At 40.9% G+C, this 27,716-nt stretch overlaps 1 protein-coding gene and 1 long non-coding RNA gene across 3 annotated transcripts in view; one reads left to right on the forward strand and one right to left on the reverse strand.

Moving 5' to 3' along the window:
• The window catches only part of LOC138949228 (serine/threonine-protein phosphatase 1 regulatory subunit 10-like), a 41,374-nt gene that overhangs the window by 1,818 nt on the left and 11,840 nt on the right, over nt 1-27,716 (forward strand). For both annotated transcript variants that reach the window (XM_070320998.1, XM_070320999.1), the window contains exons 2-10: nt 12,462-12,534; nt 12,804-12,901; nt 13,620-13,706; nt 14,687-14,871; nt 15,285-15,365; nt 15,739-16,246; nt 16,773-16,924; nt 17,373-17,641; nt 18,178-18,370. In XM_070320998.1, the coding sequence (XP_070177099.1) occupies nt 12,523-12,534; nt 12,804-12,901; nt 13,620-13,706; nt 14,687-14,871; nt 15,285-15,365; nt 15,739-16,246; nt 16,773-16,924; nt 17,373-17,641; nt 18,178-18,370 (1,585 nt within the window). In that variant the 5' untranslated portion in view covers nt 12,462-12,522. The remainder of the gene's footprint in view (nt 1-12,461; nt 12,535-12,803; nt 12,902-13,619; nt 13,707-14,686; nt 14,872-15,284; nt 15,366-15,738; nt 16,247-16,772; nt 16,925-17,372; nt 17,642-18,177; nt 18,371-27,716) is intronic.
• LOC138949226 (uncharacterized) overlaps nt 24,948-27,716 on the reverse strand; it is a 3,209-nt gene continuing 440 nt past the window's right edge. Inside the window, exons 1-3 of the long non-coding RNA XR_011450202.1 lie at nt 27,638-27,716; nt 26,610-26,728; nt 24,948-25,256 (exon numbers count right to left, since the gene is read on the reverse strand). The exon at nt 27,638-27,716 is cut by the window's right edge and continues 440 nt beyond it. This is a non-coding gene — a long non-coding RNA (uncharacterized lncRNA). The remainder of the gene's footprint in view (nt 25,257-26,609; nt 26,729-27,637) is intronic.

The following is a 27,716-nucleotide window of genomic DNA, read 5'->3' on the forward strand; positions in this document are numbered from 1 at the left end:
GTACCTTCTTTGTATTTTTGTGATCAAATCAAATTAACAAAAATTATGTGAATGCAGTTTTGACTCGCCTGAGTAATCGGGAGAGTCGTAAGTATTAATTGTAATGAGCAATATTAGGTCGGACATTTTCTCGAGGGCTGATTCTCTATTTCTGTTTACACTAATGTCACTATCATTACTGTCATGAATACATTTTCTGAGTACAACAAATATAGTCGTACATTATTTCTTGTCTGCTGAGGTGGTCTAAGTGCACCCTTCCATTTAAAAGTTTACAAATGCTGCAGAGCATTAAAAAAATAAAATAATTGTATTGTAATCTAGACTGCTGTGTCTGACAGAATCACACTGCCTGCGCTGGTATGTGTTCTCTGTGGTTTTGCAAAGATATCGCATAAATTGACCATGCCTGTGTTTAAAAGAACTGATTTTTTGGACAGTTGCTAAGTAAAGCAAAAGTCACTTACTCTCACAGTTTTATTAGGAATAGACAGCAGGACACTTGACTACTTGCAGTTACATTGTGTGTCGATAAATCTAAAACAAACTTTGTATTCATGATATCGATAGCTAGTTTATTATTGGACCGTGGTGTTTAAGAAATAGGAACCCTGTTTGCCAACAAAATTAGTGTTTCACTTTCAGTTGAAGTTTTCTTTTATAATCATGTTTGTAGAGGTGTTGTATTCATCTCTTAACAACTGAGTGTAAACATCTATTATTTTTTTTCAGTCACAAACCTGTTGGCCCCGGGAGAAAGGATCTCGCTCTTGACTTGTCAACATGAGAAACACGATGCCATTACCAGAGCTGTGTAAATTAGTTTTAAAAATAAGTAAATAACTAAAACAAAAATCAAACAAAGATGCAATAAAATTGCAAAGAGAAAATGCTGAGATAACTGTTGACATGGTGACTGTTTGCCTTATTTGGAAAAAGGAGGATTCCCGAAAAGTTGTGATTATATTGCAGTGACAAGTTGGCTTTGGATCAAACTGCTCAAGAAGAGAAGTTGGAGTCATTGATACTCATAGAACCACCTGCAAAAACAGAATGTGGAGATATTTACTGCAATACCTGTAAACTTGGAAACCCAAACTAACTATCAATTTTTCGAGATTTTTGTCCACAGATTGGAGGTGGCCTACGACTCTTGCAAGCTTTCCAGTGTGATTGTGTGGCTGTGTGTGGTGAATGTTGACCTTGGCCTCGGTGTTCTTGTGAATGGGATGTTTTTTGTTTGTTGCAAGTGAGGTGAGTGTGATAACTCTGCTCTCTTTCTCACACTCGGGGGGGGGGGGGGGGGGGGGTGTCAACTGCTTCTGTAACGACGCTTGTTCATGTCCTTTCGACTTTTGTCTTGATGTTTGGTGTCTCAGCGGTTTACTTCTTTGTCTCTCAAAGTTTAGAGTTGCACAAAAAGAGTTCCGTCTTCTCGGTTGGCCTTTCCGATGTTACATTTTACCCGTAAAATGCATCTCCATGAGTTGCCTCGGTGTTTCACGGTTTGGTTTCTTGATGACATCTTTATTGCAGCTCAATAACATATTTTTCCCCAACCGTGTCAACTTCAAGCAAAGTCGACAGAAGAAACCAACGATGATAGGTATCCGTTTCAACAGAGCAGGTAAGGTAGTTTACACAATTTCATAGGACATTCATTTATAGCACACACAACCAAGATAAATGTCAAGGGCAGTATCGGACGATAAAAAAGGGGGGGGGGGGGGTGTGTGCATGGTGACTTTTCTGTCTGAAACGGGGGGGGGGGGGGGGGGGGGGTGGTGCGGACACTGACCTTTCTTCCAGAATCCCTTTACATGCTCATTTTAAATTGTGCACATGATGGGGGGGGGGGGGGGGGGCGTTCCTAATGCATGTTGTGACATGCCCTTTGGATAAGTGACCTTGCTTGAAATGGCCGGCCAGGCAATGCACACTGTTCGCCCCTAGCTTAGTAAAATCGTGACCCAAAGAGCCTGTGTAGCTCTGCTCAAGTTATTCTGTTACTGAGCAGCCAAGAGAGTGTTAAGTAATTAGTGTTAGTCTGGCCGTAGACTACAACAACGTGAACGTTGATTTGTTTTAATCTGTTATTGAAGCAAGACTTTTGACCCTCAGTGTGCACCTTGAAGGGTTTGATGACCTAGAAACTACGATGACGCGAGTTTGATTGACCTTCACCAGATCCCAAGGTCTCAGTGGCGTCATGTTCGTATCGGTCAAAATAAAATCTCAAAATGTTCTTGAAGGTAGCCCTTGGAGCTTTGAAACTTCACATACTTCTACCGTTTGATGATCTTCAGACAATGCTCAAGTCTTCTTGGTCATCGTCAAATTTCAAGGTCACAATGGGAACAAGTTCGAATAAAAAAGTGAAAAATCATTTTCTTCAGTGTCTTTAAACTTTAAATGTGAAACTTCACAGAGTCACTGATAACTTGTACTATTCTAGACATTGGTTAAATCTTTACGATTCTGGTCATATTTCAAGGTCACAGTGGGGTTGAGTTTGGGTCAGGGAGTAGGACATTATCGTTTTTCTTGCGAAATTTTAGATATAGAGCAGTAAATAATTTGTTTTTAATTCTTTATAGCGTATGAGGAAGGAGTACATGTGGGGCGGTTGGTGTTCATTATGTTAGGTGACGTCATTTGTTATCACATTATTTCTATTATTTCTCGAGTTGTTTTGCCTTGAATTAACATACATTTGAATCTTTTTTTTTCCAACTGAGGCATCCAAAAAGCATTAAAAGTGCGTGTGTTCACCATTTATCGATGTCATCTTGAAGCTATCACGCGACCTTCTAAACATAATCACTGTGGACAAGCTTGCTTCACATGCAAATGCGCACAAATAACAAGTTGTGAGCAAGGCAGGTGCGGTGCGTTGCTTGGATTGCAGCGTGCCATTTTCGTTGAGAAATAACGCGGATGTTACGAAGACTAAGACAAAAAGATAATGCGCACGAACCAACGCACACACACCATGGAAAGGCATTGCCATCCTTCTTTTGTCCATAACCAGATCCGTCGGCGAAACTCCGAGCTAGTGCACTGTGGAGAAAAGGTGTCGTGAAGGACTGCCGGCTTATAATTGTCTAAACTTCCGAGTCCATGGCCATTTCGCCGAAGATAAGAATAATGGCAACTTCCCGAGATCGCAAAAACACAAAACTAAAATAAACATATTGCTCTCTCTGTCTCTCTCTCTTCTCTCTCTCTCTTTCTTTGCCACACGCACAAGCGCGCCCACGTAATTTTTCTTTCGTGCAAAAAAATAAGGCTACTGAATAACACTTTTTTGCTTTTAAAGGAAATACGTAAAACACCTTCGCTTATGACTAAGGCGATTGGGATAAATTGATTGGACTCCAAAGCAGTGCTGGTAAACGTACACATATAATGATTTGTATGCCCGCCGCGTTACATAAAACTAAAACACCCATACTCCCATCATCTTGATTCCAGTTGAGCTGGAACTACCATACTGGTTTCCAGCAAAATATTTGTGATGCATGCATACTAGTACTGGTCAAAAAAACAGATTATATTTTCACCGTCCTATGGCGGGTTTTGCGCTTGGTGTTGTTGAAGATTCTAAGTTGAATTTTTACTTGCAAAATTTGTTCACAATGGGGTAATGTTGAGTGGGGAGTCTGGAACCCTCAGACAATATGGAAATCTGGTTTACCCATGTCATCAGTCAAGGTGGGGTCATTTTTCATTCTTGGTAGACAAAAAAGGAATTTATTATTTTATTGAAAGTTCCTGAAGCCGCGGAGTCTTGGAATTTCACACAATCGCAGTGTTCGTCCAAGAGAAATTTTGCGTGCGTTATTGTTTTTTGTCGAGCGTTCATCTGAGAACAACGTGTGTGTAATTTTTGTGAGTGAACGTTGCCTGGATGCTGTCTTGAGTTGTTGTCGACAGTATCTGATCTCGGTGGTTCGGAGATGGTAATTCTTGGTTGTGAATATGATTGATTGTTGCGCTCGCGAGTATGTGTAAATGTATGATGGCGTCGTCTGTCTTGTCTATCGTATCGCATGTGCTTGATCACACCCCAGGCTTCAGAAATGTAGTGTTGCAAAGGTTTGAAGCGCACAAAGAAGAAGCACTCCACCAAATACCGCAAGTCACAGCATTGCGATGCATGTTGAGGTCAACGAAAGTTTTGTTGAACTGGGTCATAGTGACCTACATTGAGGTCAAAAGTTATTGTGCCCCAAATGGGTTCTAGCTACGCCCTCGATTTTGTCTCGTTTAAAAGTCACAGTGTGACTGCAGGGATGTTGCTACAAATTCATACCTATAGGACAAATGTCCTGAGTTCTTCAGCATCAATAGGACATTTGACCGCTTTCAGAAAGTTTCATAGGACATTATGAATTTGCGCCAAACAGCTTATAACATTCCATGGAATTGTTCCAAAGTCATGCGCCCACACACACACGCACACACACACACCCATGCGCGCGCGCTGTAGAACACACACATACTATAGTAAATACATCAACACAGTGTGCGTATAATGTTGTATTTGTTTTGTTTCAAAGAAACCACAAAAAAGAAACCAACATGAACAACTTCAGAGCCGCTGGAGTTGTCTCCCGTACTCCTGTAGCATGCACTGATCTATTCTAAAAATAATCCACTATTTTTAGATCAGTGCGCTGCACCGAGACGGTTATAAATACCCAAACGGCGCATACCGCAAACGGTTCGGGAATTCCCGACAAAAGAGAAGATCCGCACGCGGCACTGGCAACTTCAGTGTCAGCTGAACACGAGAGCGTTCGGTCTTTTAGAAGATTTGTATCTTGAAATGAAAATTAACGAATATCGCGCTGTCCGAAGGAATGGAGTACATATCGGAAAATGACCACGCTCAGGCTAAAACGATAGGACATCTGACCGACATGCGGCAATGTGAATCGGACATTTGGGGATTTTCATCAATAAATGTCCGATGTCCGACACCTAACGACATCCCTGTGACTGGGGTCCTCAATATGAATGGCCATGGTGAATAGACGGTGTTCGTATATAACTCGTCAGGTCTGCATGAATTGTTTTGGTGAATGTATACTCTTGATTTTACTGAGGAAAACTTTCTCTGGTGACACAGGCGAGTCATTAGCGAAAATAGTGTCTGAAATACGTGGACAAGGTGCACGTGTGGAAAGCTTGCCTCAACCAAAGCAAGAGTATTCACTCTTTCACAACCCATAAAATCCCGACATGGTTATTTCGGAGTTCTATTATGGGTCATATCCAGGCTTGACCTGTGACGTCCTTTCAAAATCGTTAGTCGATATTGTCACTTAGTAGTTTCTTTCATTTTGGGCACAATCACTTCATTCCCGAGTACATCCAGACCGCAATGACGCATTTACCTCAATATGGGTAACTGGGTCACTATGACCTTGTATGCCCCTGGAGCAAATTTTTGATTAGTGCTTTTGTGAACAAGAAACAATTGACAAGTGGCTCTATCCCATCTCCCCCCATTTCCCCGTCGCGATATAACCTTCGTGGTTGAAAACAACGTTAAACACCAAATAAAGAAATGACCTTGTATGACTGAGTGACCTTGATCTTGCAAAGGATGTATGGGCAGAAGACTGTGTGGACATAACGTGTGAGGGGTGTGACGATACATGAGCACATGGAACCGATTTCGCTTTTGCAATGGTTGGTTGATCGGTGGATTGGTTGGTGCAACACATTTTTTTCGAGGAAGTGAGGGCTGCACTAAATTGAGACTACGAGGGCAGTCGAGTTTGCTTATTTCAGAACGGAGTTAAACAGCGAAGCTACTCTAGACGGTGGGTGGTGCTTGACCGGGCTATACATATATATATATATATATATATATATATATATATATCAGGTGAGAAGCAGACATGGATAGATGGGCAAACGTTCGTCAAAAAGTTGGCGGCTCATCAAACATTAATACCAAACAGGGGAAGGGCGAAACGAGATTGTGCACGGTCTCCGCTCAGTTGAGTCCCCTGCTAAAGTCCAGTGTTATTTGTAGTGACTCTGGAGAAACAGCCTGCGCATGAGGTGTCGGAGCACCACCGCACGGATCCTGCGGGCATCGCAGCAAAAAGAATGAGGGAACTATTTTTCGGACTCACGAGGCAAGATGCCAGACAGTAACACTTGGTCTTAGAGCTGGAAAGGTACAGTTCATCCATACGAAACCCGAAGACAATGTAAAGTGTTGTCTTAGTGCGAGAGAGCACAGATCTACATGCGTATATGGATCCTAGTGCTTCGTGTGTGGCATGTTTCTGTGTGTGGGTTTGGTTTGGTTTGGTTTGCATGCAATTATTTGCCTTATTATCAAGGGACAGTGGGTTATCACAGAAAGCAATACACACAGATGACTGGGGGGGGGGGGGGGGGTCAATTCCAGGTACTATACATCAAACAGTACCTTCGGCTTGTTCAGGGAGTGGCTTCTAAAATGCACCTGCACATGAACGTTTGGGGTGAACGGATGGGTAATTCATTCATCAGCAATGGGGGGGGGGGGGGGGGGGGGGAGTGCGATGGCCCAGTTATATAGATTACAAGGTGGGGGAGGTTGGGCCTGGGGGCCCCCTTACCTCATGTTGTGGTAATAGTTACCGGATATAAAGGCCTGTCACTCAAAGCCGGATGTGGGGGGGGGGGGGGGGCATTCACCCAATAGAAAGTGTTTGTAAGGATAGGTCGGATTAACTGTGACCGGGACAGGTGTAAGTGGAGATAAAAGTGCATACTTCACAACCATATGTACGTACTACCCCAAAAATAAATAAGTTGTTCATTCATTTTGTGATAACCTTCGTGGTTGAAAACGACGTTAAACACCAAATAAAGAAAGAAAGATTCATTTTGTGTCATATCTTACGAATACTGAATTTAAATCACATGTTCCATTGACTAACTGCAATAACTTGTTAATTTTTTTCTCTAGCCTTTTCTGTAATCAGGGCGGGACCAAATGAGTTGTAAGGGGGGGGGGTCCTCCTTTTTTGGGGGGGGCAAATCAGTGAAGTGGCAAAGCCACAAGCGTGCGCCTGCAAAGCAGGCGCGCGAACTAGGGGGGTCCGGGGGCATGCTCCCCCAGAAAATTTTTGAAAAACGGTTAAAATCTGTGCAATCTGGTGCATTCTGGGCCTTGTTTTGAGGGTTAAGAGCAGCATTGTTTTGGTGCTAAAACTAGTTAAAAAAAAAAAAAACACTCAAAGCAAGGTACATGCTTTTTCCAGGGGTGGGGTTCCGGAACCCCTGGAATCCCCCCCTGGGTCCGGCCCTGACTGTTCAGTTTCCTCATGTTTCAGATGTTTGCAGTGCTGTTGCAATTTTACATTTCAGTTTAATTTTGCAGAAAATTATTCTGATGCTGATGTTTTTTTGAATTTCAGAGGATGTGCCTTATTGTTTTATGTTTATATTTTTCATTATAATGTTTGCCTCATGGTTTAGAGAGCTTTTGTGAACCTACTGGAAACTGAATTTGTTTCATATTAGATCTACCGAAAGGTGTTTTTTTTTCTTGATGTGCCTCTGAAAAATAAAGATGCACTACCGTTTTTTTCTTTCCTCCATACTATTTGTGGTTCTCTTCATTTTTTTCTGTTTACTTCTGTTTTTGTCTGTTGTCTTTCATTATTATCGTAATTACACTATTGTTTATTTATTTTATTTTTTTTCCTTGAAAGTGAGAATCTAGAACAAAACAAATGGCGTGTTTTCAAAAACATTTATTTGAAAGCAATAGCCTGAAAAGTAGCTCTGCTGCTCGTTTCTCTTTTTCCTTTTCCTTTTAAATTTTTAAAAAAAATTTTTTTTTACATATTTTGTTCATTTTTTTTTTTAACACCCAAAGAACCTTGCATCATGTGCTATAAACATGACAATTACCATAGCATAGCAAACTCCTAAAGGTCATGTTATAAATACTGCTGATTACACTTTTGTTTATTACAAAACTTCTTTTCTAATCCAGACTTCAAAAGTTTGATCAGCAGTATGCACATACACACATTGGGGAAACACAAACATTCCAAGAGAAAATACGGGGCAAAAGTGTATGGGTGCACATCGAACTCAAACGACACAAAGTAAAGTATCAAGCAAAAATCTTAACCAATGGTAGTGCTTACTTCTAACAAAAAGACAGAGAAAACGGTGCATCATTTTAGAGGTTAAGAAGAATCACTAATTATTTATTCAATGCAGGGAGAGAGAAAAATCTTTAAATGAGATCGAAAATGTTGGATTTAAATAATTTATCAAATGTGAATAACAAAAAGTGAAAAGTTTTGCAAGAACCTTTACTTTAAAACATTCAGTGAAGAAAAGATAAAGAAATCTTTGCATATGATCTGATATATAATTGTTACCTGGGCTTTGTCAAATGGTAGAACAGTAGATACTTCAAAGTGATCTTTTTTAATGGGATATGTAATTTTAAAATGACAATAAATGTAATGCGTTGTAGATCTAGGATTTGTTGAATATGAATAAACAATAGATAACTCAAAATGGTCTGTAAGGGATATCTGTTTGAAATATAAAAATATATAGATTAAAAAAGAAACTTTCAGTGTGTGGTGAAAGATAGTGGGTATTGTGAGATTAAAGTGGAATTTCATGCCAGATGAAACAATTCTTTGCTTTAGAACAAGATCAGGAGAGAAAACAGAAAAAGTGGGAGGTTCGGGAGTGGTGCTCTCAAGAAGGAACAAATCTTCAAAAGGCTTATTTCTCACACTTTTGAGTAAAAGTCTTCAAAAAGAAGGCGTACAAGAAAGGTTAGCTTATAAAACGTTTAATTATAGAGAGAACAAAATATTCACAAGTACGTCCATCTAATGGTCTTTGTATTGGACAGACATTTAAGAAATTATGAGAAGTTGTAGTAGATCGAAATTAAATTGAAGTACATGTAATTATGAGACGAATAAAAGAAAAAGTGTCTTAGTAGTACATGTACTTTGTAGATCAAAATTGAATTGAAGTACATGTAATTGTGAGACAAATAAAAGAATTTGTGTCTTTGTAGTGGTCAGGCATTCAAATAATTATGAGACAAATACATAAGAACTTATGCGAGTCGGTGTTGAATTCGACCCCAACAAGATGGCAAGAGTTGAAAGGAAGTCCTAAGAGGGAACAAGCTAGAATTTTATAAAAATCAAGTTTGTTTAAAACAGCGGGAACAATCTGGTCTGTTCATGTTACCACAAAGTTGTAGGCTCCGAAGGCTCAGGTCAGGGAATAGACCTTTACAATATATTTTACCAAACAAATCAATGCAAACTAGCTATTCAATTTGAAAGTGGGATGTTGAATATCTGTAGGCATTTATTTAAGCTGATTTGTAATCACCTTTTTGATTACATTGCCAGATAAGGCCTCAGTCCCCATGCAAGATAATGTAGAAAGTGACACACACAAAAGTAAATCTGTTTTACTAAAACGAGACACCAAAGGCCAATTCAGTATACAGTACTCCTCGGATAAGGTGACCCCCCTTCGGACCAAAAAAAATCGTGATCTTATCCGAGGGACACGTTAACCGATCCTCGGATAAGATCAATTTCAGTAGAAAAAAATTGATCTTATCCGAGGAGTTTAGTTTGGGGCCCCATAAAGACTTCCCGCCAATTAAAAGTCAATGACGTAATAATGGGCAGATCCAGAGAGAGACACACACTGACATACATACTGACACTGACACAGAGACCATCAGCTGCATTAGAGAGAGAGAGAGAGGATGTGAGGTAAGATAGACAGACATAGAAAGAGAGACACAGACAAACTGATCATGACAGACAGAGATAAAGAGAGGAGACGGAGAGAGAGACATAGAGTTAAAAAGAGGGAGATCGAGAGGGGGGGGGGGGGGGGGGGGGGGATTGAAAGGAAGAGAGAGAAAGAGACATGATAGAAGAGAGAGAGATGGCCAGAGGGGCAAAGATAGAGAGAAAGAGAGAGAGGAGAGGGGTCGGAGACAGAGAGTGACAGACAGACAGAAACAGAGACCATGAGAGAAGAGAGAGAGGGGGAACGAAAGAGAGAGACTGACTGACTATTAAGGTTTAACGTCCTCTTAGACCAACTGGTCTATATTGGGACAGGTATTGGTAATACGTTGAAGATATGGTGTGATACTTTGATTCGAACAAGCCTGCTGTGGCTGTCTTCTTTGACACATCAGCATTGGGTTTGTCTCGTCAAAGTATCGAAATACGATCATGATAATCGGAGACGAGAGATGATGCATGCGTGTCTTCGTGTTTTCCAAGCCCTGAGACTTTCACTGTGAACGTGGGATCTTTTTCGTGCGCATGTGTGCACACGGGGGTGTTCGGACACCGAAGAGAGTCTGCACAAAGTTGACTCCGAGAAATAAATCTCTCGCCGAACGTGGGGATCGAACCCACGCTGATAGCGACCAACTGGCTACAAAGCCAGCGCACTACCAACTGAGCTACGTCCCCGCCCCAAAGAGAGAGAGAGAGAGAGAGCTTCCAAATATCTCAAATCTTCAACAATGTCTTTTATTTTGGCCTAAAATTGGCACTACTCAGCAGCACACGGAAACCGGCAGGAAAACAAGCAGACGTGACATGACGAACTGGCAATTTGATTGGTTCAACGACTTTTTTGGCGGGAACTATTTTCCAAGTTTTATTTGCGAAAGATTTCCTCATCCTTCTCTTTGGGGTAAAATAATCGGGCCAAATAATCTGATTTGTGCGTCACTTCTCTTTTGACGTCATATGGAGAAAAAACCTGTCAAGGCCGCAAAATTGGGAGATTTTTTTCCGTTTCAGTTTCGCTTGATCTTAAACGTTGGTCTTCTGCATTTAGAGACCAGAACGGGGGTCACCTAAAAAAAGGTGTTCCCGTATCCGAGGTCACGCTAAGCGAGGTTTTCTTAGTCATACAAAGAAGGCTTTAGGTCGGGACCAACACCCTGATTGATGTTATCAGAGGTGTGACCTTAAACGGTAGTGACGTTAACCGGGGGGTACAGTAATCTGATGACGTTTACATTTGTGCGTCACTTCTCTTTTGACGTCGTATGGAGAAAAAACCTGTCAAGGCCGCAAAATTGGGAGATTTTTTTCCTTTCAGTTTCGCTGGATCTTAAACGGTGGTCTTCTGCATTTAGAGACCAGAACGGGGGTCACCTAAAAAGAGGTGTTCCCGTATCCGAGGTCACGCTAAGCGAGGTTTTCTTAGTCATACAAAGAAGGCTTTAGGTCGGGACCAACACCCTGATTGATGTTATCAGAGGTGTGACCTTAAACGGTAGTGACGTTAACCGGGGAGTACTGTACATATTTTCATAACTGTAACATTTCATTCAGTCAAATATTGATTTAATGTAAAAAATTTAAAAAAACGCACACAAAAACGGATCAAAATTGACGACTAGTTGGCAAAAGTTCAGTCTTGAATAAACATTTTTTTTCTGTGTGTATCGATCCATTTAACTGCTAGAGTACACACTTCTACAGCATTGGTATGTTAAGGGGGAAGCTGGCCAGTTATAGTAGAAAAAAGACATAAGTAACAACACAAACTTACAACACAAACAACAATAGCATCCGTATTTGAAGCTTATATGAGGGAATGGTTTGTTTAAATATCTTCCCTATTCAGGTATCTCTCCCTCAATCCAATTTTTTTCACCTGCCAGAATACCACCTGTCATTGTTTAATTCTTTTATTTCCTTTCTTTATATCTATCCAAGATATTTTATGAGCTGTTCATAAAGGGACTGACATGAGTTGCTTGGGTGAAGTGAAGTTGGTTTGAATGTGTGTTAAAGGTACTGAACTTGTCAAATCCAGGTGCACGGAGCCCCTGGGGCTTTTAGTCATACCTCAGGCAGCTATCCGTTAGAAGAACTACCAAGTTTCGTTGACTTGCACCCAAAGAGTCGAGAACTGCGATTTTTTACGAATTAATTTCGTGCTCGGACCCGGCTGGTCTTGACCTATTTTTGGATCTAAATTTAGATCAGGTAGATCACCACATCATGCACAAAAAGACAGGTCACTTGCAAACTATGTCAGACATCATCATGAGTTTGTGTAAAACAAAATGGAGGCCGGAATCACTCAAGTTGAATCGAACTCCGACCAAAAACTAGGTAATTTATGCATTCGCGTGAACAAGAAACTGTTGAGCTTCACAGATGTCGTCGTTGGGTAGATTTGGGTTTGTTTTACTACCATAGGAGTATTTTTGAACTGTAAATGCACTCAGCTGCAACAAGAATGCAAAACGAAGGCTGTGAGCTGCACTGTGCCTTTAAGCGTAGGGGTTGGAAGGTAGGGGGATCCAGAAGTTTGTGTTTGTGTGTGTGGGTAGCCTTCATAGCTTTGACATTGGTTTGTGAGTATTTTATTTATATTGTTGTATATGTTTCCAGGTGTTTTGCCCAAGATCAACAGTGGTGAGGGATTTGTGTTCAAGAGGGCTGGAGTAATCAGATGTGCAAAATGGTATGCGTAATGTGACACTTTTGACATTTATACATATGCTAATAAATGTATCAATGTGTGTGCTTGTGAACATAAATAATCTTTACACCGTTACATAAGGTGCAGACAAAAACGCATCACCTTTTGAAATCTGTCGGCATAAAATGCCACAGTAGCTTTTTTTAAGGGGATTGTAACAGAGGGGGACAGGTATGGGAAAGGCAATTGTTTCTCCTGAGATGATCCTCATCGCCTGCTACAGTTTTGTACAGTCTGTGTTATTGTTGCAGCCTAGCATTACTCCCAGTCAGCTGCTGAAAGCTCTAGCGCCTCTGTTGGACAAGTCTGGGGGCATTCGTGATGCTGAGGCAGCATCTAGAATTGTCAGGTGAGATCATTTTTCTCTTCATTGGTTCTTCTGTGGAGGTAGGACTGTGCTGTGAAACGCCTCAGCTTATGGAGAGTCTGGTTTGTTGGAGAAAATTAAGTTGGCATGCTATTATTCTGCCTTGTGCTGCAAGGAAAGTTTACAAAAAACAAAACCAGCACCTTCCTCACAGAAGACTAGTTACTTGGGAAAGAGCTTTAGCTTGGTTTCCTGGACATATACTCCAATTTGAAATGAACTCGGGCGGGGATGTAGCTTAGTCGGTAGCGCGCTGGATTTGTATCCAGTTGGCCGCTGTCAGCGTGAGTTCGTCCCCACGTTCGGCGAGAGATTTATTTCTCAGAGTCAACTTTGTGTGCAGACTCTCCTCGGTGTCCGAACACCCCCGTGTGTACACGCAAGCACAAGACCAAGTGCGCACGAAAAAGATTCTGTAATCCATGTCAGAGTTCGGTGGGTTATAGAAACACGAAAATACCCAGCATGCTTCCTCCGAAAACGGCGTATGGCTGCCTAAATGGCGGGGTAAAAAACGGTCATACACGTATAATTCCACTCGTGCGAAAAACACGAGTGTTCATGGGAGTTTCAGCCCACGAACGCAGAAGAAGAAGAAGAAATGAACTCATCCTCCAAAATTTGACTGATTATTCTCTGAAAATCATTTTTGTTGTCTGCAGTTGAGTGAAGAGTAATGAGTGTTTTGCTTGTGTTTCAGTCTGATGAAAGACGCCACAAAGCTGGTGAGCAAGTGTGTCTATGTCAACATTTGCCAGTCCACGAAGTCTGAAGAGGTCCTGCAAAAGTGAGTTCATGCGCTTTTATTCTGTGAATATTCCCATATATTGTATTTGTGTCTGTGCCCTGTTGCATTGTCTTAGCACACTGGCAGCAAGACAAAGTTCCATGTGAAACTGAGAGAACTTGGAATACAGTGGAATCCTCCTTTTTAAGACTTTCCCCTTTTCAGACATTTTTTTGTGTATTTAGATTTTCTGTTCATAACGTCTGTAAATTTACCTCCATTATAAGACTCCCTCCTTTTTAAGACCTGATTTTCTCAGATTTTTGGAGGTCTTAAAGGGAGGTTTCACTGAATCTCCGGGAGACTTACATTTTAGGCGACCTGACGGCCTTAAAGAGGATGGCTACTTTTGTATGCACCACAGCAGTGGACGTTTGAAGAAGCGAATAAGGAAGAAGACTTCCGTCTTTCCAAGATTCCTATAGTTGTTAAACATTTGTGTGCTGACACAGTGAAGCCTCTGTTGAACATTACATGTGTCCGGGTTGCATGTGTCTTATGACCCCCTCTGTTGAACATTACATGTGTCCGGGGTGCATGTGTCTTATGACCCCCTCTGTTGAACATTACATGTGTCCGGGGTGCATGTGTCTTATGACCCCCTCTGTTGAACATTACATGTGTCCGGGGTGCATGTGTCTTATGACCCCCTCTGTTGAACATTACATGTGTCCGGGTTGCATGTGTCTTATGACCCCCTCTGTTGAACATTACATGTGTCCGGGTTGCATGTGTCTTATGACCCCCTCTGTTTTAGGACCTTCAATACTCTAGATTTCCTCTTCATAAAGTCTAAGTTTACCTCAACTCTAAGACCACCTTCTCCATGAGACCTGATTTTTTCAGAGTTATGGAGGCTTTTAAACACAGGTTTCACTGTAGCAATAACAAGGAAATATGGAAATGACTGGAATTGATAAACAAAAAGAAAACACAACAGCGACCAGTTTGGGTAAATTCTTCATCAAATTTTTGTCCAGGTTCATCTCCACCCGAGGGTGGGACATGCTGAATAAATGGCTGCAGGACGCCAAGGAAGAGGACAACACAGTGTTCATCAAGGAGCTCCTTAAGGTCTACAAGCACCTCCCTGTGTCCGTCGACGACCTCAAGAAGGACAACACCGCTCGCTTCATCAAAGGACTCACTAAACACTCCAATGAAGGTAAGAAGGAGAAACTGTTGCAACCACTGCATTAACTTTGCATGCTAAATATGACTCGCTTGTGAAATGGTTTGACACAAAAAAAGCAAAATACAAAAGCAAAAACAGCCAACTTTGCAGAAGAACAGTTCATGAACTGCATGATTTCATGTTGTCGTCATTCGTTGGTCTTGTTGAGAGAATTGTTAGTTGGTGCTGGAACAGCGCCTGCTGTGGCTGTGTAGACTGATCCAGGAGTATATATTGAAAATTCATAAATGCATTATTGTATTGAAAATAGAAAAATATTTAGTAAATTGTGCTTTGCAGTCAACAACAGTTCACAGAATCAACATAGTTACTGCAAACTGTATGAAATGGAATGGCCTAAGCCAGAGGTCAGCATCTACTACATTTTGATTTATTTTTTCCAGATATCCAGCAGCTGTCAACAACCGTCGTAGACATTTGGATGAAGAAAGTCAAGGGGAAAAGCAGCAACGAAAGTGAAAGTGGTAAGTTGCCATCATGAATACAGAATAGGGTACTTTGTTGTCAGTTGATAACATTTCTCCTACACATGTTTGCTGTTGCAGATATGTAGCCTGTCATAGATTAAAGTAGGCTATCCTTGTGAATTGAAAGCTATTTCAGGGGAATTTGTCACTTTGGCCCATGCTTAAGAATAAGGCATAGTACCTAGAGATTCATCTGAAGAGATTGAACTGTTTTATTCTGTTGGTTGTTCAAGTGACTGTCATTGATAGTTTCAGCGGTTTGCTTTTCATACTCAAAGCTTTTTGCATTAATCTCTGTGCATACTTTGGTTCAGACCAGAAAAGAGTTATCAGGAGTAACACTTTTTTTGCTTTCTCTCTCTTTTCACAGATAAGCTGAAAAGGAAAAGGAAGAAAGACAAGGAGCGGGAGAAGGACAAAGACAAGGAAAAGGACCGAGACAAGGAGAAAGACAAGGAAAGAGACAAAGATAAAGACAAGGAAAAAGACAAAGAAAGGCATCGGCACAGGAGCTCTGACAAGAAAGACAGTTCGAAATCACACAGTAGCTCTAAAAAAGACTCTTCGTCCAGTGATAAGAAGCACTCTAGTATTTCCACAGACTCTGTGCACAAAGACAGAAACAGCACGGAAAGCAAAGATGACAATTCAGAAAATGCAGAGGCAAGGTTAACGGGGGATAAAAGCCCGTCACAGTTGAACTCCAACAGTCCGGGGAAGGAGGAGGAGGAGGAGGAAAAGACCAGGCGAAAAACAACGGTGCGTGTATTTACCAAAAAATTCCGATCTGTGTTTGACGAGGATGAACCTCTGCCAGCCATCAAGAAAAAGACGCCCGAGGAGTTGAAGGCGACAATTTCAATACCAAAGAAAAGCAGGTATGTTTTGTAGCTGTGTGTAAAGCAAGGGTGAATAAGAGAGGGGTGAAGATAGAGAGTGTTTGTGTGTAGTGTGCGTGTTTTCATCAGTCTACCTTTTACAATTTTTGACCGATCCTACATGAATTTAAAATGTGTACAAAAGTATCTTGCAGTTTTTGTTTTAATATGTACGCGACATTCATCTAAAAAATTGATGTCATTTTAGTCTTTAAAGTAAACAAAAGTTGTTGGCAATCACAGTACCGGACAAAAAGGTAAACCATAGGCAAATTACAAGGTCAGTAAGAATAACTTTTATCTAGACAAATAAACCTCCGAAATAACTTCCTAAAAAGGTCTATTTGTGGGAGAGGTAGAGGTTACCGTAAAACAAAAATTGTACGGATGATCATTCCCAAGAAAATCTTATAACTATATGCTCCTGGAAATGTTCATGGTCAGTGAAGCAAACTAAGATAAACTGCCAATAATGTTATTCATTCTTACTAATGATAGAAATGTACAGAACTTCCCTTTTCGGCAGTTTTGACCGAGAAGAACCGCCTGAAAAGATTCCAAGGTTAACCATCAAGTTGCCTCCTCTGAACTCTGATGGGACCGCTTCCATTGTCAGCCCTTCCCTCACTTCCCCAGAGGTCACTCATGGCAAGATTAAAATCATACCTGCCAGGAGACGTGAGTATTTTGATGGATCGATTGGATTGGGGGGGGGGGGGGGGGGGGGGGGTGCTGCTAGTGAAGTGATAGCTTGCTACTTATTTTCTTGTATCACTCATATAGGCAGAAGAAGAATTGTGTCTCCACAAACTTTTAACAGCAACAGAATTCACAGAACACTGTCTGTTTTTTTAACTGTGGGAGAGGAAGAGGTTACCGTATGTTTGTTTTCTCATCTATCCTGTGAAAAATAGTGGTGGGAAAACAGGGGAAATTGTTTACTAACCTTTATTATTGGTAGCTGTTTTAAAGTAAGTCTTAAGAATGTGTGTGTTACTGTTAGAGAGAGAGAGTTTTGGTTATTTCTTATGTCATACTGAGCCTAATTTGCAAATGGAATTTTTTTAGATGATTTTTGCCTGCTGCTTTTATGACATTTCCATTCTGTCTTTTCTCTGACCTTCAGCACCGGCTCATGAGATCCACGACAGCAACGTGTTCATGAACGCGCTGACCAAAGCCACTACCTACAATCACGGTACAATGAAGCGCAAGAAGAAGTCGGGGCCTGGAGTCCCCACCCTCCCGTCTGGCAAGCAACCGACCACCACCGGTGCTGCACCCAAGACCCCGACCACGCCCACCCCCCCGGGAGCACCGGCCACGCCAACCACACCTACCACTCCTGTCTCTCCTATGACTGCCACTGCACAGAAACTTCCTTCTGTTCCATCCGTAAGTGATTAAAGTTTTTCCATGTCCATCAGTTGAAAAGCTTTTGCATTGAAAGCATGCAAAATATAACAAGTCATGAAACTGAGTCAATATTTGAGATACGGAGAGGGTTGATCCCTGGCTACATATATGATTGCATTCCCACTTCTTCGAAAGATTCAATATCTGAAGTGGATTTACTTACCTCTTCTGTTGCCCTAGCTTCACACAAGTTTGCATTCCCACTTTCTTCAATGAGTGTATCCAGTGATTAAACTTTTGAAATTCAATTTCTACTCTTCTTTGGTCTCCCTAGCCCCTGGAAACGTCTTGTTTACCTTTCTGAAATAGATCTGTTACTGAAGTACAAGTGTTTTTGTTGATCTTTTGCTGATGTTGTTTAGCACGCACACACTTGCAGGGTCCCTTGAAGGTGACACTATCATCCAAATATGAAGATTATGTGTACAACTGTTTTAAATCACCCCGCCATATAGGCAGCCGTACTCCGCCTTCAAAGAAATCTTTTGCTGATGATATCAAATCGTTTCTTTCAGTTTTACCGTGACACGCTAGAAACTGCGGAGGAGGAGAAGCCAGAGAAGGAAAGAAGCCCTCCGCCACTGGAGAAGATGGACACGAGTGAAGCAGATGAGGTCAAGTCAGAAGACAAGAATGACGATGATAACAGTGAACCACCCACCATCCACATGGAAACTAACGAGGAGGCGCCCACTGACCCGGACACCGGTAAGTTGCTTTTACAGTGGTACAGTGGAACCCCCCTTTTACAAAATCTGAGAAAATCAGTCTTAAAAAGGAGTGAGTCTTAAAATGGTGGTTAATTTACAGGGGTTATGAACAGAAAGTCTGAGAAAACAGGGTCTTAAAAGGGAGCGGGCTTTAAATTTGGGGTCTTAAAAGGGGGGTTCCACTGTACTTGCAACAAGAGGACAGCCAGGGCTCCCCACAGACGCTCCACCTAGAGGGTCCATGGATCCCCACAGACGCTCCACCTAGAGGGTCCATGGATCCCCACAGACGCTCCACCTAGAGGGTCCAGGGCTCCCCACAGACGCTCCACCTAGAGGGTCCATGGATCCCCACAGACGCTCCACCTAGAGGGTCCATGGATCCCCACAGACGCTCCACCTAGAGGGTCCAGGGCTCCCCACAGACGCTCCACCTAGAGGGTCCAGGGCTCCCCACAGACGCTCCACCTAGAGGGTCCAGGGCTCCCCACAGAGCTCCACCTAGAGGGTCCAGTAGTGGAATGCATGAATGGAGACTATTATAGTTAGCAACTAAACGTAGGTTCGAACTACGCAGTTCGTAACTAAAGATTTAGTCAGTCTGCAATGCATGAGAGCGAACTTGGTCGAGACTACTTAGTTACCAACAAAAAGAGTAGGTCATAACTTTCAAGTGACGTCACGGGGAATCCCCGTCACTGCGCAGGCGCGGTGAACTCTTCACCTTCGAAAGTGGTAAACAAACCAGCATGGGATTGGGAGCATGGTAACAGTGCGAACTTGAGTGGTTGATCGATGCAATATTATTTTGGCGAGCAAACAAGACAAACATAGGCAGAACGCAAATGTTTCTCTCAGTTCTTCCGCACATTACTAGAGCTAAAACTGCCCGACCGGGGAGATGTACGCAGCATATAGGCTGAGTCAGTGTCGTCGAAGATTTGAGTGATGGCTCAGTCGGTATGTACTGGGAAAAAGTCCGTGTCCCTCATACTGATTGTGCATTTTAAAGCAAAGCTGGAACTTTGTAACAGACAATGATGTATGGATGTATTTAAGTTTGTGTTTCAATTTATGGGAGCGAAACTGACATTTCTGAACTGAAAAAAGTCGTGTTTTGTGGAGTTTAGAGTTGTCAGTAGAGACCGAGTAATCGTTGAAGAGAAATAATTGCATGGTTCACCGATGGAGAGTTAAACGACCATAAAACCGCACCACAGGTATGTCACGAAGCTGTCTAAGTTCTACACTATACAACAAAAGAAAATTGAATGAGGGAATCAAGACAATAGATCAACTCTCTCTTTCTTTCTCTCAGTCTCTATCTCTCTCTCTCTCACACACACACAGGCATACGCACACACTAACACACACACACACACACTCACTCTCTCTCTCTCTCTCTAAACCGCTAAGAGGGAGGGACAAAGTTGAGAACAAGAGTGCCAGATAAAGGAAGGAATGTAATTTGGAGCGATCATTAAACAAATTAAGAAACAAGCAAGTTAGCAAGCAAATCCTTGAAAATGTGTGATGTCATACAAAAGGAGCCAACAATGTTTTGGCCTGGTGTTCTACTTACAAAATAAACTAGTAAAAGAATTGTGAGATGTAAAGAGAAAAGATTAACTGGAAACACTACCGAATTACAAGACATCATCAGTGATTTGAATCATGCACTTATGATTTTCTTCCTTTTTTCCAGATCGGGTAGAATACTTTATGTCAGTGACATATTTAAATGATTGCAATTTTGTGCTGGTCTTTAACATGAATAATTAGATACAATGAATACATTATTCAATGAGTAGGAAGTGACAATATTTTAATGTGTATGATCTTGTTTGATGAATGCCGCAAACACTCTGAGAAGTTCTTCTAAGCAAGCAAAGAAACAGAGGTAATGAAGTTGGATACTGAGATGACTATATTTTGTAACTTAGGCACTCTGTCTATAAGAAAGCTAGCTGTTGCTTGAACATCATTTGAAAATTACTCTGCATTGCTTCGGTATGGTAGAGCTGATCATCAAAATGCATCTCATGTGTGAAATTTTAGCTTTGATGTTGCACTGACTTCAGAAGACTAACCTGTTTCGTGAGTAAAAACTGCAAACATTTCAAGCTGACAAGAACAGAACGATGTTAAAATATAAGATATGATAAGGGAAATGTGAAGGCTAAATTAAACAAAGAATGAAATTGTAACCCACTCTGTACAAGTGGCGCGTTTTGCTGCATTGATCATCTTTTATTCTTTCATGTGTTCTTTTGAGTTTCCGACAACATTTGTTGTGTCATTGTGTATGAACGTTTTAATTTAAATGATGATAAACAATGATTGCATATTTTGTGTAAACGATTTCGCTCAACGTCTCAGATGCGGCATGCGCTGCAGGCTTCACGTGGAATAAAACCATCCCTCCACTTTAACATTTACCAGCTGTCAAAAACACGTGTGTTTACTTTGAAGTGTTGGAATGTTTGATCAATTAATTTGTTTAACTTCTACTGGCATCAATCCGCAAAATGTATTCATTCAAACATTCCAACTTTGCACATGACCCAGTCAGAATGTAAATGTTTGGTATGTATCAAAGTGTATAGATGGCCTAACCTCATGTGAGAGCTCATGCAGATATAAAATAGTAAGCCAAACTTGGCGTTTGCAAGAAGAACGGTGCCTTGAAACTGACAGCAGCAACAACAATTTAATTATCCACAATCACAGTGTCACTCAGCTTTTCACCCCATCCAAACCACCAGCCATCCTCTCACTAAAAACCAAAACAAACTCCCCAAAACACACACACACACACACACATTAAAACACAGAGAATCATGAGATTTGTTTGTTTGTTTATTCATCCTGTAGAATGTTTCTTTAGCCACTGAGCCAACTATAATACTCGTCATAAAAAGTAGGCAGATTCGTTTGAGGGCAAATCTTTATGATGAGGCCGTTTATTAAAAAAACCAAATACAGGTTGACCCAAAAACAATGCAACCCACAAGTTAATAACCTACATTTGTGGACATAAACTTCAGCCTATGCATGACCCTTCTACAAAGTGACAATTTTGAAGATCAAATAGGCTGACTTTTGTGCAATTTTAAATTAAGTTCCCAATTTCGGGGATCGACTCAACGGTACGGGTTTTAAAATTGAGCGGTAGCCAAACTTGCCCGATCTAAGCGCTCAAGATTGTAACATTCGGGGCAATTCGAATCACAAAAGTATACCTTAATCAACATTCAGACCTGGGAATCCCTGTTTTGGACTTGGAGTATTCTCAAACAAACTTGGTGTATTTTGTTTTTAAATGAGCGTACTCCACATTTAAACATGCTTCACACGCGTCTGTCTATGAGTATATAACTGCTTTCTTCAGGTCACCGATGATCTAGGGGGTGTATACTCAGACATTCAGATAATATAAAAGCTAAAAGTCTGGAGGGTTTAAATTAAGTAAGTATTGATACCCGTTCATGGTCAAACTTCGTTTTAGTGAATCGTCCGCCGAATTTGGAATTTATTTTTTGAAATAGAGCACAAAAGTCAGACCATTTGACCAGTTACATTTGATCTACAAAATGTCCACTTTGTGGAAGGGTCATGCACTGGCTGCGGTTTATGTACCTTAAAAATAAAGTGATTCGGTCAACAGATGTAGAAGTTATTAGCATTGTTTTAGTGTTACATTTTTTTGGTTTATCCTGTATATGACTGAAAAAAGCCATTCATTCCCCAAACCTATTCAGAAAGCAGATTGGGTTTATATGACATAGTGTTTATACAGTGGAACATACAACACAGACACCCTGCAAAATCAAATTCGCAAAATCAATGTTCCCGCGTTAAAATTGACAAAAAATCAGAACTGCCAAAACAAAACATCTTCTGCACGTCAATAGAAAAAACAATCAAATCTGCATCCAAATCAGTCAGTTTTGTTCACATATCTGGTCTAACACTGACATTAAGGCATGTTGATTTGTGTAGGTGTCATTCCTCTGAGAAGCTGTAAAAGGCAGTTTTAGTGGGTAATGAGACAAAAACCGGTACGTTTTCGTAACTCCTCAACGCATTGCCTTCAACGTTGCGGTGATTTGTGCTAACAGTAGTAACACATGTGGGAAAGTTCATACGGATTTTAAAGTCATTTGAGACATTTGTCTGCTGTTAATTGACATGCCAGAAAGATTTCTTAAATTGATGGTAGGTCTTCGCTGACTCATTGAAAAACAATTAATGTGTTGTTATCTTCAAGAACAATAACAGATGCGCCACATAATTAAATTTCATGTACATATTTTATCAGACATTGGCGGTATGAGGATTTCAACGCGAACATTAATATTTTGCCTCATTCAGAGCGCTGAGCGCAAATGTAGGCCTACGCCTAGAAAAGCTCACGGCTGACACGCTTAACTGATCATGGCTCTTGAAAGAGCATTTTCCAAGAATGTGTGTGTGCGTACAAGTGCGCTGTGAACAGTCATAGTTGAAAATGTATGAAATTAAAGGTAAATTGAAGCTTTCATTTTTCTTAATGCATACTAATTTTTTTTACAAATTCAGTTCATTGGACAGGGTACATTTTTATTTTTGAGTCACTTGAGAAAAAGTGACTCTATGTAATCGGTCAGTGTTAGTCTGTCCGGCCGGCCGGCTGGCCGGCCGTCCGGCCGGCCGGCCGTCCGGCCGGCCGGCCGTCCGTAGACACCACCTTAACGTTGGACTTTTCTCGGAAACTATCAAAGCGATCGGGCTCATATTTTGTTTAGTCGTGACCTCCAATGACCTCTACACTTTAACGATGGTTTCGTTGACCTTTGACCTTTTTCAAGGTCACAGGTCAGCGTCAAAGGAAAAATTAGACATTTTATATCTTTGACAAAGTATCTCGGAAACTATCAAAGCGATCGGGCTCATATTTTGTTTAGTCGTGACCTCCAATGACCTCTACACTTTAACGATGGTTTCGTTGACCTTTGACCTTTTTCAAGGTCACAGGTCAGCGTCAAAGGAAAAATTAGACATTTTATATCTTTGACAAAGTTCATCGGATGTGATTGAAACTTTGTAGGATTATTCTTTACATCAAAGTATTTACATCTGTAGCCTTTTACGAACGTTATCAGAAAAACAAGGGAGATAACTAGCCTTTTCTGTTCGGCAACACACAACTTAACGTTGGGCTTTTCTCGGAAACTATAAAAGTGACCGGGCTCAAATTTTATGTGAACGTGACTCATTGTGTTGTGAATAGCAATTTCTTCCTGTCCATCTGATGCCTCATATAATATTCAGAACTGCGAAAGTGACTCGATCGAGCGTTTGCTCTTCTTGTTAAAATTCGTTCTGGCATGTCGCGCAACAGCAGAACTAATATCTCACATGACTTGAGATTCCGTGTGTACTTAACGACATGTGTTAGCCCAAATCACTGACAAGTTTTAAGACAATGCGTTGAGGAGTTACTGAAATGTACCATTTTTTGGTCTCATTTTTGAGTCACTTGAGAAAAAGTGACTCTATGTAATCGGTCAGTGTTAGTCTGTCCGGCCGGCCGGCCGGCCGGCCGGCCGGCCGTCCGTAGACACCACCTTAACGTTGGACTTTTCTCGGAAACTATCAAAGCGATCCGGCTCATATTTTGTTTAGTCGTGACCTCCAATGACCTCTACACTTTAACGATGGTTTCGTTGACCTTTGACCTTTTTCAAGGTCACAGGTCAGCGTCAAAGGAAAAATTAGACATTTTATATCTTTGACAAAGTTCATCGGATGTGATTGAAACTTTGTAGGATTATTCTTTACATCAAAGTATTTACATCTGTAGCCTTTTACGAACGTTATCAGAAAAACAAGGGAGATAACTAGCCTTTTCTGTTCGGCAACACACAACTTAACGTTGGGCTTTTCTCGGAAACTATAAAAGTGACCGGGCTCAAATTTTATGTGAACGTGACTCCCAGTGACCTCTACACTTTGACGTCTGCTTTGGTGACCTTTGACCTTTTTCAAGGTCACAGGTATGTCTTGAAGGAAAAAAATTGAAATATCATATCTCTGAAACTATTCATCGGATTTGATTCAAACTTTATAGGATTATTCTTTACATCAAATTATTTACATCTGTATTGTGTTGTGAATAGCAATTTCTTCCTGTCCATCTGATGCCTCATATAATATTCAGAACTGCGAAAGTGACTCGATCGAGCGTTTGCTCTTCTTGTTGTACTTAACGACGTGTGTTAGCACAAATCACTGACAGTTTTAAGACAATGCGTTAAGGAGTTCTGAAATGTACCATTTTTGGTCTCATTACCCGCGAAAACGACTTCAAAAACTGAGAGGATTGACAACTACACGCTCAGCATGCCATAGCGTTCATGTTAGACAAGATATATGTGAACAAAACGGACTGTATTGGATAAAGATTTGATTGTTCTGTCTAATGACATGCAAAACATGTTTCGGTTTAGTTGTTCTGATTTGTGTTGTTGATTTTAACACGGGAAGCTTGATTTTGTGAATTTGATTTGTGGGAGGGGGGGGGGGGGGTGTCTGTGTTGCAGGTTTCACTGCATAGACACTGCGTCATGAAAACCCAATTTTGTTTCTGAATAAAGTAGGGAAATTAATGGCCTTTTCAGTCATATACTTGGTTTTTCAATCAACAGCCTCATCAGTAAGATCTGCCCTCAATCGCATCTGCCTACTTTTTATGACGGGTAGTGTAGAAACCTCTGCAAGCATTCTCAGCCGAATCAGATGGAAAAGCACAGAATTGTGATGGTACTCTGAATTTGATCATCGTCCCCAGCGAACCCAGGAACCAAGGTGCAAACAGCCTTCCCTTAATGTAGCGGTCCTTCCTGAAAAATAAAGAAAACATATAACTGAGCACCTTCAGTATTCACGGGGATGGGTTTTGGTTAGCGAGGGGAGGGTGTGTGTTGGGGGGAGAAGGTGTGTACGTGTTGAGCAGTGTGTGTTTGTGTGTGTGTGTGGGGGGGGGGGGTGAGGAAGCACTTGCTCTTCACATGACCATTGGGATCGGGGATGGTGTGTGTGATATTGTAATCTAAACTATTAAAAAAATCTGTGCGTGTATGAACTTTGTGCTCGGCAGAAATGTTTCTCGATTTTAGTCAAAAACAAGTGTGCCCTCAACCCACACACTTTCGCTCTTCAGCATCAACACTATACAGTTTGAGTTTCATTGGGAAATGTGTCTCGATTTCAGTCCAAAACAGAACTTTCAGGATCCAAAGCACTCGCCTGTCAGCCTTTTTATTAAAATACATTCAACCCACCACATTTTCCAGTGATGAAGATTCTGGGGATGTGTGTTGATCCCATTGATTTTGGCCATTTCAGATCTGGCAAGTTGTACATGGGATAGGAACATAACTTCACCCAGACACACAAAATATTGACACCCTGACAGTCAGTGACTGCTTCATGTGCATAGTTGAATTTTGTTTATGAACGAATTTCTCAAAAGTCACTCGCAGAAGTAAAGAAGTAACATTTTTGTTAATCTGAGAGTGGTTTCCACAACAAAATCTAACTCTGAGCAGGAAGAAGCCAGGGTGTTGAATGTAGAAGTATCCGAGTGAACAGATTCATTCTTATTCCATGTAAAAGCCTGGCAAGATCTAGGATGGTGAGCCAAGGGAAGAATAACTGTATACATGTGCCTTTAAAATAATTCCAGTAAATTAGTAATTAGTAATGATTTTATTTTATCTTGCAATTTTGTTTTACTTTCCTGTGCTGCATTAGTTCATTCACACTGTGTAATTTACTTTAAGAATAGTGGCAAAGGATTTGAGAAGAGAAAGAGAACTAAAACCAAGCTTTATGTACCATTTTGTATAAATAGTACAAATTGTACTATGCAAGAATACATACAGATGTAAGAATTTAATTTATACAAAGCCGTAATGTTTTTGTGTCAATAAACTTGCATCTCCTGCCACTACTCTCAGATTCAGATGTAACAAGTGTTGACCTAGCTGAATGTATCTATCTAGATTGTAAGTGCATCTAATGTGAAACGCAGATCTCTTTACAACACAACGTACAAAAGTCTGCCAAAAACATCTACACAGCTTCAAACTACTATCACCAGTGCCAATTTACATATCATAAATCAATTTTACAATAACAATTTAATAGGCACAAGCAGGTACTTGGTAGTGGTACAGAAATGTGTGACTTACTCTTCATGGTAGTCTGTAAAGCAGCATGTCCACTCAGTCTGAATCCTCTCCAGAATCCATCTGAATGCAAGAGCTGTATGAACACTTCATCACACATCATCTCTGGTTTCTTAGGAGGCCTGAAAAAAAACACCATAAAATAATTAATTAACAATAAATAATAACTGTATTATAATTAAACCACTCGCTCATTGATTATTTTATCCCCTCTTTCACAATCATAGTTTATACAGCAGCATTTACCTCTGACTCTGTTCATGCAGAGTAAATATCAAGTATTTAAACAGAAAAATAAGTCATTGTTGAATAACCCTTCTAAAAATACACAATAGACACACTTTCAGTGGCAGTGATTCAAGTGAAGTCAGTTTCTTTCTTCATTTGTATACACACAAAAATTGTTTTGGGCCAGTTAGTGTTACTCTTGGCTTTACCACTTACTATATCAAATTATACATGCATTCAGCTTAGAAAACATACTTCTAATGTTGGGAGTGCAGTGTGAGCCAGGACATTTACAGCAAATAAGGATACACAACAGTTCATTCAGAGATAGATTTGCCATTCACTGCATTATATTGTTAGTTGAATGAGATAGATCTACAGCGATGCTTCAATGCATTAGATTAGCTTTGTTTTAGTGTCTACTGTTCATTGCTCCACCGTGGGAAATTCAGTCAACAGTGCACAGTTCCGAAGAAACCGATGCTGCTGTGCATAATCATTGATGCATTGACGATCGTTCATTGTCAATGTCACTGTCAGAAAAACAACAACTGTATCTTTCATCGTCACCACTACACAATGGCTCGTAGGCCTATTTTCCTATGACACTGAACACGGTTTCGGAGACACTCAGACAGTACTGCCTGGCCCATAGATCTAGATCTACCCTTGCTCTCACTTTCTAACAAATGTATTATTGCAATATAATCTGACACACACTCACACACCGAGGCGCACAAACGAACACACACACCGTGGGACACACAAACTACACGCACACAACGGATGAATCTTGCTCTTACCTGTTGGATGATCCAAACCGATTAAAATCAGCGACAGGAAGATGTACAAGCCAAATTTGTACAGTCGCTGATGTAAAAA

Source organism: Littorina saxatilis, linkage group LG15 (genome assembly GCF_037325665.1).
Source record: "Littorina saxatilis isolate snail1 linkage group LG15, US_GU_Lsax_2.0, whole genome shotgun sequence".
Classification (NCBI taxonomy): Eukaryota; Metazoa; Mollusca; class Gastropoda; order Littorinimorpha; family Littorinidae; genus Littorina; species Littorina saxatilis.